Source organism: Pocillopora verrucosa, chromosome 10 (assembly GCF_036669915.1).
Source record: "Pocillopora verrucosa isolate sample1 chromosome 10, ASM3666991v2, whole genome shotgun sequence".
NCBI classification, from domain to species: domain Eukaryota; kingdom Metazoa; phylum Cnidaria; class Anthozoa; order Scleractinia; family Pocilloporidae; genus Pocillopora; species Pocillopora verrucosa.
The window spans coordinates 10,548,052-10,562,473 of NC_089321.1; the positions used below are offsets into that span (position 1 = coordinate 10,548,052).

A 14,422-nucleotide genomic window follows, 5' to 3' on the forward strand; every position below is an offset into this window, starting at 1 on the left:
AGACGGCCGAGACGAGTTAAACCGCCCTTTGATAAAAGTGTTATTTAACGTTCTTTGCAAAGGCGAATATTTAAGTCTGCTAAATAATTAGTTGGCTGAATTACATCTCATAGGTGGTGAAAATAACAGCATAAACAACTGAAACAGCTTAACAGTTTCCTGCGGAAACTTCGCCAATTCACAGAAACTCATTCCCCATGAAAGGGACACATACAAAATTGATTTTTCATCCTTAAAAAAAAAGACCATCTTCTTATCTTGTAAATCGAAACGAAATTTTAATTGGGCGACATCTCTTATTTGATTTCTGATTATAGATATCTTTTCTTTTTACGCACTTTCTCATCAATGCACAAATTCAATCTGGCGACCGGAACTCCAAGGTTTTTTTGACAAAAAATTTGCTAATTAATTTAGTGCCATCATAAGATTTATTTCATAGCATAAATTGCTTTCTGATGTTTACCTAGAAAACACAATAAATATGCCAGAAAGCTTGTAAATCAGTGAAAACACTTAAGCACGCTCGATTGGACCCAAAGATCTCCCACTTACACCTTGGTGTTTTCTTAAACGCGCCAAGCAGATGGAAAACCCGATATAGTTCCGCATTTAATTCTTTTAGGACAAAAATCTAGAAATGATTAGACAGGACTACCTTGGTTAAGCTCTAATTCATTTAGCATCTGATAAAGTCGGCAAACTCAAAGAAAACGTTTATCACAAGGGTACGGATTGCAGACGATATTTATTTTTCGTGTGGCAGCCATTACCGACAAATAAAGAGCAATTTTTGTGTGATTTATCCACCAGAAAACTTGGTATTTTTCAGCCAAGCCAACGATTAACATATAATGGCTTGCCAACGTGATTTCAAAACGTGCTGGAGCAATCTGAACTAGGTTTGGAAATGCACTTATTTCGAAGACAGGGGCCATATGCGTCAATCCCGCCTGTCTGAGGCCCCCAAAATCGACCACTTGCAACAACTGTGTGTATCAGCTGACATCAAAACGGAGCGCAGCGACTTGTTGCACGTGCAACCATGGAATATCGATTTCACGAGCTGTGCATGACATAAACAGTCGCAGTTTGATCTAAAAACATATGTAACCGTGGCGGAAATCAAATTTTACAATCAGCAATCGATGCCACTGCTGAGGAGATATACAAGAAAATGTACGCCAGAGGATTTGGGTATAGTAGTCAGACTTACGGCCATTATAACCCCCAATACCACATTCCCCAGCAAAACTCACCGCACCATCCGCCTTATCAGCAGTACATTTATAACGCGCCCCGCTATGGATTTAACACGTTTACCCGTGGCAATCCAGCTCCGTTCAACCATATTGCAACATCACCCTCGGCGATCCATTATCCAGGAGAATCGCGCTTACCCGATCTGGCGAGTCAAAGAAAAAGCTACGAAGCTCATTGTCATTACTACTCGCCCTCGCCTCTTCCTCCGCAACCTGCCCTTCAGCCGCCAGAGCCTCCGATACAGCGAGACAAGGAAACTGAACATGGCATACACGAAAGAAACACGAGCACGAAATTAACTGACAATTGTTACCCAGGTAAATAGAAGGAGATATATTTAATTGCAGTTTGGGCTTAACGCCGTCAGATTAAGACCTTTGGAAACAGGATTAGTATGTGTGTAGATTCAACACTCTGATTGCGATGGATTACTCATTATATTACCGTTAAGAGTGTATTATACCTGCATTTACTTTCATTTTGCTTGATCGAAATTTGATGGAAACTCCGTGGATATCCAGGTCGATTGGAAGACCTTAAGTGATCGATTAAACAAAAGTGAGACACCTTGTATCATCCTTTCTCCCTCGGTTTCACCCTTAAGCTTCCCTACTTTAAACCTTTTCCTCAAGCAGGTCAGGAAAGGTCCACCTCTGGGAAAAAATAATCTGATCCTGAAAGGTTTATATAGTCGTGGTCGATTTGTCAATCTGCATTTAAGTTCTCAAGCTCTCGGTCTTGTTACTCTTGACGGCCAAATTAGTTCCATCTCGAGTTAGCCGCTCTTTCCTGGTTGGAATTGTTTCTAGCAATTCAAGAAGGGAAGCAAGAATATTTTATTGTTGTCACAAAAAGCTGCACCTCAAGATTCCACGTCTCTACAAACCTCACATTGTACTATGTTTTTTTTTTGTTATAAAAGTCATCTTAATACTCCAAGAGTTGTTTCCAGTTTCGTTTTCGTAGCCAAAGTTATGATTTTGTTGGGTGTAATCAATCCACAATGTTTGTTGTTCCCGTTTATTTAAGTGCCATGCATTCAAAACTGTACTAACGAGATTCAGTGGAGCAATGACTGACATATTACTTAAAAGATCAATGCAATTCAATTAAACCATCTAGGACTTTACCTAAATCCTTCTTATCTATCTTTCAGGATCTGACAGATCTGCTCAAAAGGCACAAAAAAAAATTGATTTTTTTTTTATTTCGTGTGCCCAAAATGCGTGGATGAGTACATACAAAGTTTTTTCAGACTTATAGAAATCGTTCTTGAACACCATGCATTATCAGCCAGAGTTCAAGATAAAGATTTCAGATTGCTGACCATTTTATCAAGACTTCTGTTTTCAGCTGTAAATTTCCTTTCAATCAATTCTTAAAATTTAATCATTGAGCTATAAAAGGATCTGACTAGAATCCGAACAAAAAGTTATGTTTACCTGTCGAAAAAACATTTTAAAAACATTTCTAGTTTCTGGGAACAGCAGGTAGACGAATTAACTCGCTGTGAATAGCAGACTGAAGAAACATTTTCCATCAAAGATAACGAACTCGGATACTTAAAATATAAAGCAATACTTTCACTGTCGGCTATGAATTTCTAACAACTCTGCAGAAATAGAGTGAATTTGGCAAAAGAAAAAAAAATGAGATGCTCTCTTATAAAACAAACGGTTCTTCCGGACCATCAGGTAAAACTGTCACTCCGAAGTTCAGTCACATACCGTGATAACATTTTAATACTGAATTAATGAAGGATGCAGGTATTTTTGCATGTGTTCCGGGGCAAATCCCTATCGTTAAATTATCGCTGCTTTCATATGTAACGGATTAACTTTTTCAAGGCAAAGAACTATCTTTGATCATAAAACAGATTTACTGAGAGTCCAAGGCAAACTTGGACTATTTGAAGTTAAGACCATAACTGATTGCACACGCACATCACCTCGCGCGGTCCATCACGTAGCCGTTTTACAGGGAAATAAGTGCCATATTGACTGGATTGGTCACATTTTCTGCGGAAACATCAAAGGGAAAACATCAGTGAGGGACAGCGGGTCACATTTTATTGCATAAACATTTGGCACAGGAACATCTGAAAATTCACTTTTCTACGAATAGAAATACATTGGTACTATATGCTAAAAGCATGTGTCGAAAACACGATTAAGATTATACTAGATATACAATAATCCGATTGCTGGCTGAGTTTATTACTGATTTTCGAGTACAGGGTACATCAGATAAGGTGGAATACGGAAATATATTCCGAATATACAATGCAAAAGAATAAACTTGGCTTTGATTAAATTTGCTCCAAGCTATTATCAATAAGCTGTCAAGGGAAGTTTTTCTATGCTGATACATGTTGTACGTACAGAATGAAGTTTTGAGCAAAATATAAGCATTTGATAGATGCATCGCATAGGAATAGGAGCGGCAACGATAAACAACTCACGTTTATGCAAGCTGGCTTTTTAGAAGGCAGTAGATTTTGTAAATCTTTTTAACGTGTGCGTATTAGAAACAATATTTCTTGGGTTCTTTGATTTAAAAACAGTTCGAAACAAAATTTCAGGCCAACAGAGGAGCAAAAACAATTGTCAACAGCATTTCATGGTGAAATAAACTTGGGCGGATAATTTCCTTCAAGCATATTGACCAAAAGGCGAAACACGCGTTAAAGAAGCCCCTGTCTCTTCGAGAATTTGTTTGTTTGTTTGTTTGTTTTTTACCTCCAAGGTTTGCTTGAACTGATTAATGGTTCAGTCATGTCTAAACCATGGATGTAGGGTCTGAGTTCATGCGATTATATTGACAAATGAACGAGGACTACATTTGCCGACAAAGCAACTGAATTACTACCATCTGCTGGTATCTAAACTTGCCTGCAAGGTAGATATTGATGTTTTTTCCATGAAATGTTTCATTAAGTACGTGCTCAATTAGCTAGCTTCAGAAGTGCTTTTTATGTTAACGACCAATAGGACTTCTTTAAAGCCTTGTAACGAAGCTCCTTTATGAGTCAGCGAGCCTCGAGTACCCGATGTCGTAATGTTCTTTATCAATTTGTTTCTTTCTATTCCACTTTTTTATCGTTTAAAGGATGACCTATTGAAATGTGAACCATATGTCTGGTAGAAACCTACAAATAGAAATAACTGGAACAGGAAAGTCAGTGGTTGAAACAGATGTGGGGAATTCTGCTATCTCTTAATTCGTTTGACCTCCTCCTCTGTTCGACCTTGAAGTTCGTTAGATCTATTATGATTTCGAGGTTTCTCACTTGACACTGTCCGCAATCAACCCTCGAAGTTTGGAGCATCCCTGATGCTTATCGTAGTATTGTTTGGTTACAAAACAAAGCATTTTCATTTAAAATTTCATTTTTAGAGCATCTTTCGCATCTCACAGCTCGCCAAAATTTCTGTCGCAACAAGCTGAATTCATAACGACTCTAACAATAAGTTTATGTGAAATCTAAACTTCATCGCAATTTTTGAAAAAATATCAGTAACTCACTTTCATTATGCTGTGCGGCGGAGACTCGTAGCAACTACACTTCGATCGAGTTATATCTTTCTCGGGCTGAATCACACCGGTGCACAGTTCAACTACAAATGGTTGTTTTGAACTGACAAATTTTATATTAGCGCTCACTGATGCAACGGCAACTAAAAAACTTCGGCGTTGATCTTCACAAAATCCACAGCACCAACAACATCTAAATTCCCCCCTCTCTAGAACAATGTTATGTCAAAGACTATGAAATTCTCTTCTCGTATATATGTATATATAGTTTTATCTATTCAAACTAATTTCCACCAAGGTGGTTAGTATGTTCGGATAGCGTCTTGTTTGATGAGCTATATTCAGTGATACGTTCGTTGATGTGTTGAACTGTTCCCCTTTTAATAAGTTTCATTTAACATGTTTAATTTTTTTTTTATTATAGGGAGGTTGATATGGTAATTAATTACATCGTTGCTGTCAAATTTGCTGTTATCCTGCTCATTCTGTAATTTTTGCACTGTCGTTGTTGTTATTGTTGTACATGGGGTTATTATTACTCCTCCTCTCCTTTTTTCTTTTTACAATTTGTGTCGTTGTTGTTGTTTTTTTCTTCTTCTCCTTCTCCTTTTTATTCACAACTCATCATGACTTTAAATCAGTAGATTAAACTTTCAAAAGTGATGGAAATGTTTTCTTTTCTTTCCAATACCATTAAAAGATACCGGGATGTGGAAAACTTTTCAGTAAAGGAATTTGTCTTAATATAATACCAAATTTTCTGACCTGGCCCCTGTTGTTCGATAACGCTATTTACTGGATAAATCTCTGTTTTGGCGGAGACCGCACTATGTTCTGTTAACACTACCTGCCGGAGAGTGAGTTATCCGTAGAATAGCGTTATTCGCGGTGCGAACAACTGAGCTCTGATCGACTAGAAAATTTGTGGGAGTCAAAGTGTAGAACTGTACTTGAATGATGTTGGGAATAAATGGCTTAAATTGACGCGTGTACTGTCTCCATAGTCGATGAAGTCGATGAGGACGAAGACGATGAAGAAGAAAAAACAGAGAAACCAAAAGGAAAAAAAAGAAAAGAGAGAACAGCATTTACCACACATCAGCTACGTGAACTAGAAAACGAGTTTACTCGAAACAATTATCTCACGAGACTGCGACGATATGAAATCGCTGTTACCTTGGACTTATCAGAGAGACAAGTGAAGGTCTGGTTTCAAAACAGACGAATGAAGTGGAAAAGAGTTAAAGGCGAAAAGAAACCCGAGAAAAAATCTCCTTTCCAGATAATGCAACAGGAAAAAGAAAGACTACAGCAGGAATCCTGTACGTAACCGAGGAACGTAAATAACTACGAAGAGGGAGGTCATGGTGTTTTTATGACCCCCCTCACTCCCGACCCCTTACTAGTTTTCGTCAAGGGAAAGTTATCATTTCAAATAACGAAAAGTAGAGAAAATGCAGATGTCTACCCCCCCTTCAGCTGCCAAAAAGACACTATGATAGGACCCCATACTAGAGCATCTCTCCTACCCATTTCCTACTAGTAACCTGGCCTACTTTTCAACTGTCTCGCAACTTTTAAAGTGTAAAAAGAAAGAACAACTGAAAAATTGACGGATTTCTGATATTTGTTTTTAGCATTTTGTCCAAAATTAAGACAAGAATATTATATGAATTTTTTTCCGCACGTAAGCTAAGTTATCTATTTTGTCTTCAAAGCAAAACGTAATAGGTATGCTCGTGTGGAGAACAAAAAAAACGTAAGTTAATATTCTTTACCTGTAAATAAACCTTAGTGTCATTTTTTCCAATTTTGCATTATCATCCTGGCGTGAAAAATATAATGAAAAATAGATCAAGAACGAACAACTGTTAAACTTAAGGAGGAACTTGACATGAGAAATTCAAATGAAATTCAACTTCACACATTGGAGAAGAAATTCATGAACAAAAAGATAAGAAAGATACAGAAAGCCTGGCTCCATGGATTCGATCTTTATTTTTAATAAAAAGTGGATTTAATTACGATCTTAGAACCTCTTAAGACCCCTTTTGAGCAAAAGTAACCAGCTTTTTCCTCATTACCAAACTCGATGTAAATTAGTTACTGCGACAAATAAGGAGAGCGACCGAAGATGTACAATTTTTTTCCTTATCCCCCCCTCCCCCCTTCTCAGAAATCTGCTGCCCACTCCCTTTCTACCTCCCCTGAAGAATTCGATATTGCTCATCTCTCAACGGTGGATAATGATTTTTGCTTCCTGATTGGCTTTTAGTTCACAAGTCTCGAGGCATTTCTTAACTTACAATCATCTGCAAACGCAGAGTTTCTCGTGTGTGGGTTCGTTTGGTTTTTGCTCCGACCCTTGCCTGTTTGACAGAAAAATCTTGATCAAATAAACGGTGTAGTGAAACCGAAAAATTTCCATTATAGCTGATGAAAACAGAAAGCCATACGAATTTCCGTTTAGGTCAGTTAGTGTATTATAATTAAGTGACGTCAAGCGCTAGAAAACGCGAGTGATTAAGACGCGAGTTTTGTTTCTGATTGGACAAGAGGGTGGTGGCACGAGTTTTCTAAACCAACCACAGAGCGAGGTGAAAACGATCTGGCGTTTTTAAATAGTACATAGTCCATACTGCTATGCTCTGGTGCGCTTTACAACACTTTACGGGACTTCGGTCAAACTTCATTGAGCAGTTTAAAATTTTGAAAGAAGCGCGTGAGCAGTTTTTAAACGCCTTCGCTAACAAGAACAGAAAAAAGGCTGAATACAGAGCTTACTGTTTACCTTCATTATCCGGGAAGTCTAGATGGTATAACACTTGGCAGATGTCTCAGCAAAAGTAGCATTTTCCGTCAGTTATTGTAAGACCCAAAGTTCGACCTCTAGCTATGATATCATACTTTCTGGCCGACTGAATATTAAGGAAAAACGAGAAAAGTTCAGAACTGAATCTATGTTATGCTTGAAGGAGAAAAGGCCCAAGAATACAGAGTTTTTTTAGTCCTAAGAAAAATAAAAAAACATGTTTTTAAGCCCTTTTTTTTTCAGAACAAGTTCCCTCAATTTTTCGATTTTTCCAAGATTGCAACAGCATATCTGAATTACATGTAAAAAAATCAAACTTAGGAGACAGTACACACAAAAGATTTCCAAGGCTAATCCTTTAAAGCCAACAAAATGATTTCTAGACGTTAAACTGACACATTTCCATATCACAATAAATCCTTGACGACCAGAAGATGTAAAGCAGACCTCTTTTAATTTAACACAATCGACAGTTCGACTTCAAGATTTTCAATTGAAAAAGAAAGGTTTGTAAAAATGCTTCAATAGAGCAGTCCCCAATAAAGCGAATTTACTTCGCGAGTTAAAACTATATTTTCACTGTCAGTTGGTTTCTCTCGAGTGGAATGAAATTTTAAATTTAGCGTTCTCATTCAAAACATCCGTCCTCCCTCGAAAATGTAAAAATATGGTCACAAGAAACAACGAAATCCCGGCTACAACACACGAAAAACAAAATCCGTTCGTCTACCATTATAGAAAACAAACACTCGACAGTTTTCCATTTCCTATTAGGTCCACAGTTTTTCAGCTCTTTCATACATAATATCACATGCTCTTTATCTTTTAGCATCCTTAAAAAAAATAAACTTAAAATATATCACAACTCCTAATTCTACAATAGCCTATCATTTGACTTGTCCACACATTTTTATAGTATCTGTTGTCCAGATACATTTATCGTGTAATACTTGTGAGGAACCTAAACTTACAAACCTTCATAGTTTTTACTGGGCTTCGTGACCATTATCTGTTTCTTTTCTATTTACCAATTGTTTTCTTTTTATATGTAATGGCAAATAAAAAAAAAATGAAAACGAACTTATGAAGATAAAGATAAGGCTGTAAGCTTGTCTTTCATTTTTTTTTCTGTTATCCTTATGAAACTTTACTCACTAACAATCCTGGTTGGACATAAACGCTGAAATAAATATCGTTCGTTTTAATCATACGTACATTTAGCCACGATTGTTCACATGGGAAGTTTTTCGTGCATTTCTTTTAGAATCAAGACGGAATTACAAGTTCGGTTGTTTACGTTCATTGAAAAAGTAAAAGTCTAGTTTGTCAAATTTCAACATCAGTTGTTGGAAAGTAAATGAATGAAGAACCGAAAACACTTGCCATGGTCTAATTCTCAATTATGTTCAAGAACATTGTAAAGTAGCCGATCGACAGTTCTTCTTTATCAACATCGTTTCCCGACTAGAGCCTTTAAATCAATATTTCTTGCCGCCGTTCAAAAAAAGCTGAACTCCAGTCATTGCACTTCGCAATGAAAAAAAAAAAAGCAAAATGCGCAATTGAGGAAATCGTCAATCAATATTCTTTAGCAAAAAGGCAGATACGTGGACGAGAGGGAAGCTTGTTTGATTAAGTTGTCTATTTTATTGATTAGACCAACAAAAAGAGTAATTCGTTTCCTGTGGAGGACGACAGATGGAAATTAAAGTAATTCTTTCGTGGCAGCAGATATTGAAATGATTTAAGGATGTAAAGAAAGAAAACATACGAACCGGAAAAAAAGCTCATTGTGTTCGTGGCATATTACTCAATTTTGATCAAGACTAACGGAACCAATTAAACGAAAGGCAATTTACGGACTATCGATTTGGAGAGGTTTGAGTAAACAGCGTAGAAAGCATGCGACACCTGCCGGTCTTCTTCTTTCTTAATCACAATTCAGTAAAAATTCTTGACAAATAGAAAACGGGGCTTTTTGAATTTTCGATGTAGTACAATAGATACGTTTTGCTTAGGAGTTCACCTTTCGTACGATAACTTACCAGGAATTAACTTGTTGGCGTTGAAAAAGTCTCTTTGCTTTTCGAGAAAGAGAGATAAGAGTAGGAAGAGAACTGTCACTATAGTTCTAAACAATAAAGGCTGTTAAAACAGAAATATACCCCCAAGTTAAACTTTTAAATTATTTAAGTGTTCGTGCATAAAGGTCACTTCTATATTAACCGCCGTTTTTAGCGCCAGAAGCGTAAATCGATTTTATCAATATGAGGACAGTTTTAAAGAGAGTCAAATTTCCTTCGACACTTTTGGAAAATCATCTGGATGGAAATATCTCTCAGGAAAGATCTGTCTGGGAAGGATTGAAATCTGCTTCCACAGTGGACGTTTGTGAAGTTTTTCCTTTCAATGTTTCATTGCCGACAGATTATAGCTGCCATACCTTGGCGGCTTTCGTCCTAAACAAATATGAAAGGTGGAGAACATTAAATTACCACGCTTGAGAGAACCAGCCCTTAGTGGCGTAAACGTCGGAGAAAATTTATAATCGCTAAATTGAAACAAAGAGAACAACTGATGCTGTTTATTTACTTACAATCTATAAGATATTGACGGGGGGGTAAGGCTCATCACATCATATCTTTTATGAAGTTGTTAGAAAAGGTTTCTCGCATAAGGATTGCAAACCCTCTGCATCACCCATAAGTCCACGCTTAAATGAACTAACAACTCCCCCCCCCCCCAATTCCCTTTACCCCCAGCTTAGAGTTCACACCGACAGTTGATTTTCTTCGGAACGTGTGAAAGGGAAAAATTGTTGAAGGCACACCGGAACTAATGAAAAATAAAAAAAGAAATGTTTAAATTCCTTAAACAGATTATTTCTTAGCAGATGGATCAGCATAAAAATAGGGTTTAAATACGGATCAGAGTTTTACCATTTCACTTTTGAATTAGCCTAAGAGGTGAGCGTACGACTCGCTCCGAAAAAAGACAAGAGAAAAGAACTTGTTTTATACATCTACATAGGATCAAACACTCTCTCTATCCCGGTATGTTGAAGATTTTCATCTCATACAATCTTGAATAATTAGTTTCGACATTTAGATGGATTAGTTTTCACTTCGTCAGGCTGTAGTGTGTACGATAAACTTGGTATAGACACACAACTTGCCATATCTTATTGGAGTGTTCCGCGTCTTTTTGTTATTTTTACATGTTTTATATTTCATTTTAAAAGGAAAAATTCTCAGGTTAACAAATTAATTCTTATGGAAGCTATACACCCAAAAGACGAAGAAAAGCTTGAGGAGGGCTTTTCAAGGGAGAATTTTATTTTTTAGTGAATGAACAATACTCTTGTGATAAGTAACACATATTCAACCACCCTGTCCTCGGCCGAGTTGAGCCGTTTTTTTTTTTTTTTTTTCAATGACAAGACTCTTTACGTATGCTCGGAGTCAATGAATGTCCTTTATTCTTGTGGCATTTTTGGAGGGTTTCAAGGGGTGTATTTTAACCGAAAAATTTTACCTATTATACTTAATTAAGGTTTCAAATGCTTTAAGTCACATGACAACATCTGAACCATTGTGCCCACCGCTTGAATCAAGTATTAGAAGCGTTAATCCTGCTTAAAAAGTTAACATTTAGCAATTTTTGGATCATTTTTTCTCGGCGACAAATCTTTTAAACGAATTCATTCAAATTTTTCCATTTATTGCAAATGTTTTCGGCAAAAGTTGTCCAAACACGGTTTTTGTAACTCTCATCTGGAACGTATTGTTTTAGCGACCATTATTCACATTTTGGTAAAAACAAATTTTATCCCTTTTTTGGCGTCAAATCATTGTTCAAAAAAATATTTTTTCAACAAAAAATTGTCCGGATACGATTTTTAGATCTCCTATTTGGAACATACTTTTTCAGTGCCCAATTTTCTTGAAATTCAACATCTTTGCTAACAAAACATTATCCTTTTAAGTTGGGTTTATCCATTATAACCAGATTTTGTCTAACCGCTAGTTTAGAAGCGAATTAAGATATTATAGTCACTGTTTGTTCAAAGCTAAAATGTTCGCTCATTAAATTTAGTAGAGCGATATCTTTTAACTGATGCGTCGGAAACTTAATGCAAATGCATTTGATTCTGGTACTGAAAATCTTTAATTCCCATAATTTTATTGCGCCGACGGCTTTTCCTTTGATTACCCCAAGCGAAAAGCTAATCTTTTTAACTGGTCATAATGTATCTTGTTCGTAAGACCGACGCAATATATGCTAATTTCTCTTTCATTTTTTTATCCAGTTGGCATTTTGTTATTGGCTGGTAAGACGTTACGTCGTTATGTTATCGTCGGTCAAAATATCACTCGCCCTAGTCTCTTTGTTGATCCTTGTACATGTAAACGAGGCTTTTCCGATGAAGGAGTGGCTACCAAGAAGATCTATGGTGAAAGACGAGGACAGTGCTATTGAACAGCGGTTTGATGAAGACTCTTACAGCAGGTAATATATATTGATGCAAGAAATAAAATTATATTTTGCCTTTATATGATAAGATGAATTATACACGCACTTTGATTGGTTCGTACTGTGATTTATTAAAGGACAGACACGCATGTCGTCAACATTGCATTTTTTTTTTGTTTTTTTTTTTTGCTTTTTTATTATATAAAACAAATAGATTCCGTGTTGCCGTGGTTCTGTCCAAAAATAAATCAGAGAAGCGTCAAAACGTAGTGGGAAAATCAGTGACACACTCGATTGCGCCTCCTGAGCTACTGTTTTGTTCTCAGTTAGCGATTGGATGATTTGCCAACATTCTTGAAGGGTGAAAAAATAAATTGCGTTAAGCCCTCTTTTTTCCCCCATATTTCCAGCCCGATGAAAATTTTAAATGAAGACGACAAAGAAGAAGACATGTTTGCTGACGATGGATCGGAAAGAAATTTCCGAAAAAAGGATTTCTCAAGGCAGTACCAATGTCGATTTGGTGGTTGTGGAAAATGAATGAGTAAGTTAAAAATATGGGGTAATTTTGTTGGAATTTTCCATTTTTTTTTCGCTATATTTTGGAGGTAATTAATTAAGTGGATGGCAGATAATGGGCTATGGTAGATTATATTGCCAGTGAAACCGATTGACTGACTGAGTGACCGACTGAATAACAAACTGACAGACTGGTTGACTGACCGGCTAACTGACTGTTTAACTGACTGACTGACTGACCGACCTACCAACTGACTTACTATCCGGCTGACCGACTGACTGACTAACTAACAGACTTACTGACAGACTGACTGACCGGCTGACTGACCGACCAACTGACTGACTAGCTGACCGACTGACTGACCGACTGGCTGACTGACTGACTGACTGACTGACCGACTGACTGACTGACTGACTGACTGACTGACTGACTAACAGACTGACTGACCGACTGACCAACTGATTGACCGACTGACAGACTGACCGACTGTGACTGACTCACTGTTTCACTGACTGACCAACTGAATTACTTACTAACTGAGACACTGACCGACAAACTAAGGTAATGAATGACCGACTGGTTGACTGACTAACAGATTTGTTCATTTATTCATGCATTCGGCTTTCTTTCTTTAGCATCCATCGGAATAAAGAGAAACATATGGCAAGGAAACAATAAACGAATCAAAGGAAAAGACAAGGCAGCTAAAACTTAACAAATTAACAGACCATTTGAAACAAAATGTAGGATGTTACTTCAAATCAGTATCATACAAAAGCAAAGCTTTTAAAAAGGTTTACTTGTTATTCTGTTCTCCGCAGTTAATGCTGTAAAATGTCCCTTGTATTTTACTAGTTTACTTCAATCGAATATTATTCTTTGTTTTCAATCTAATCCTAATTAACGACATTCGAATGTTTTCAAAAGTTTATTGCGCACTACTTGTTAAAGAGGTATAAGCAGTATCAATAAAAACAGGACTTACGTAGATCCCCACCGTAGAGGAGATGTAAGGAGTAAATAAAGATCATTTATGGATCAGTAGAATCCTGAGTTTTCGTGTTAAATTGTTCTGCGCCTATGAAACGCATATGGATATTTATATACAGGTCAAAAAAAGGGACTAAAAAGTGGAAAGTTCTGGTCTGAAATAGGGTTTATGGAGAGGTGGGTGGTACATCCCTTAATTATTTAACTCCCAGAGGTGTTTAACACTCAAATTCTCCCTAAGATATCCATACATTATCCAGCAAAAATGTAATGAGAATATTCAAACTTATATTATTATTTGGTAGAAGTTGCTATCTTGATCTAACAGCAAATACTTGTAACTAATTTACAAGGAAGTGTGTAGCGGCAAGAGGTGAGAATTAACAATCAGATCTTGGGAATTTAAAGGTTAAGGAATTCGAGGATTCCTCCTCTACACGCATAAACCCAAGCCCAACTCCCTGTGCCTCGTTCCCCGTCCCCTGCCCCTAACCCTACTCACCGGGAGTGCCTGTGACAATTTAAATTACAGATGCCACCGTTATATGGAACAGGGGATCTGAGTGCCACAGATTTGTCATTTACCATGTTTTCCAGGAATAGTTCTATTAATCAAAACCTACAGGGCAACTCATTTCTTTTAAATGTCAACCTTAAGAAAAACTTGAGTAACTGGTTACAAAGATTTTTGGAGCAACGCGAATGCGTACGTGCAGGGGATGATCAGTGGCGCATCCAGAGGAATGGTGTACTTGTCTGACACCAGAAGTCCGATAATGAAAGGATCACAAATTACTTCTCAACTTGAAGTATCTAAAATTTACTTACAA

At 37.1% G+C, this 14,422-nt stretch overlaps 1 protein-coding gene and 1 long non-coding RNA gene across 2 annotated transcripts; both read left to right on the forward strand.

Annotated features, from left to right (window-relative positions):
- The first annotated feature begins 1,084 nt into the window (after positions 1-1,084).
- Positions 1,085-6,822, forward strand: LOC131780905 (homeobox protein MOX-2). The gene is made up of 2 exons (XM_059097532.2): positions 1,085-1,580; positions 5,802-6,822. The coding sequence occupies exons 1-2, from the start codon at positions 1,178-1,180 to the stop codon at positions 6,125-6,127; spliced, it is 729 nt and encodes a 242-aa protein (XP_058953515.1). The 5' UTR covers positions 1,085-1,177; the 3' UTR covers positions 6,128-6,822.
- A 3,696-nt stretch (positions 6,823-10,518) lies between these two features.
- Positions 10,519-13,649, forward strand: LOC131780923 (uncharacterized). The gene is made up of 4 exons (XR_009339919.2): positions 10,519-10,662; positions 11,919-12,118; positions 12,493-12,626; positions 13,238-13,649. It is a non-coding gene; the product is annotated as an uncharacterized lncRNA (long non-coding RNA).
- Positions 13,650-14,422: the final 773 nt, after the last annotated feature.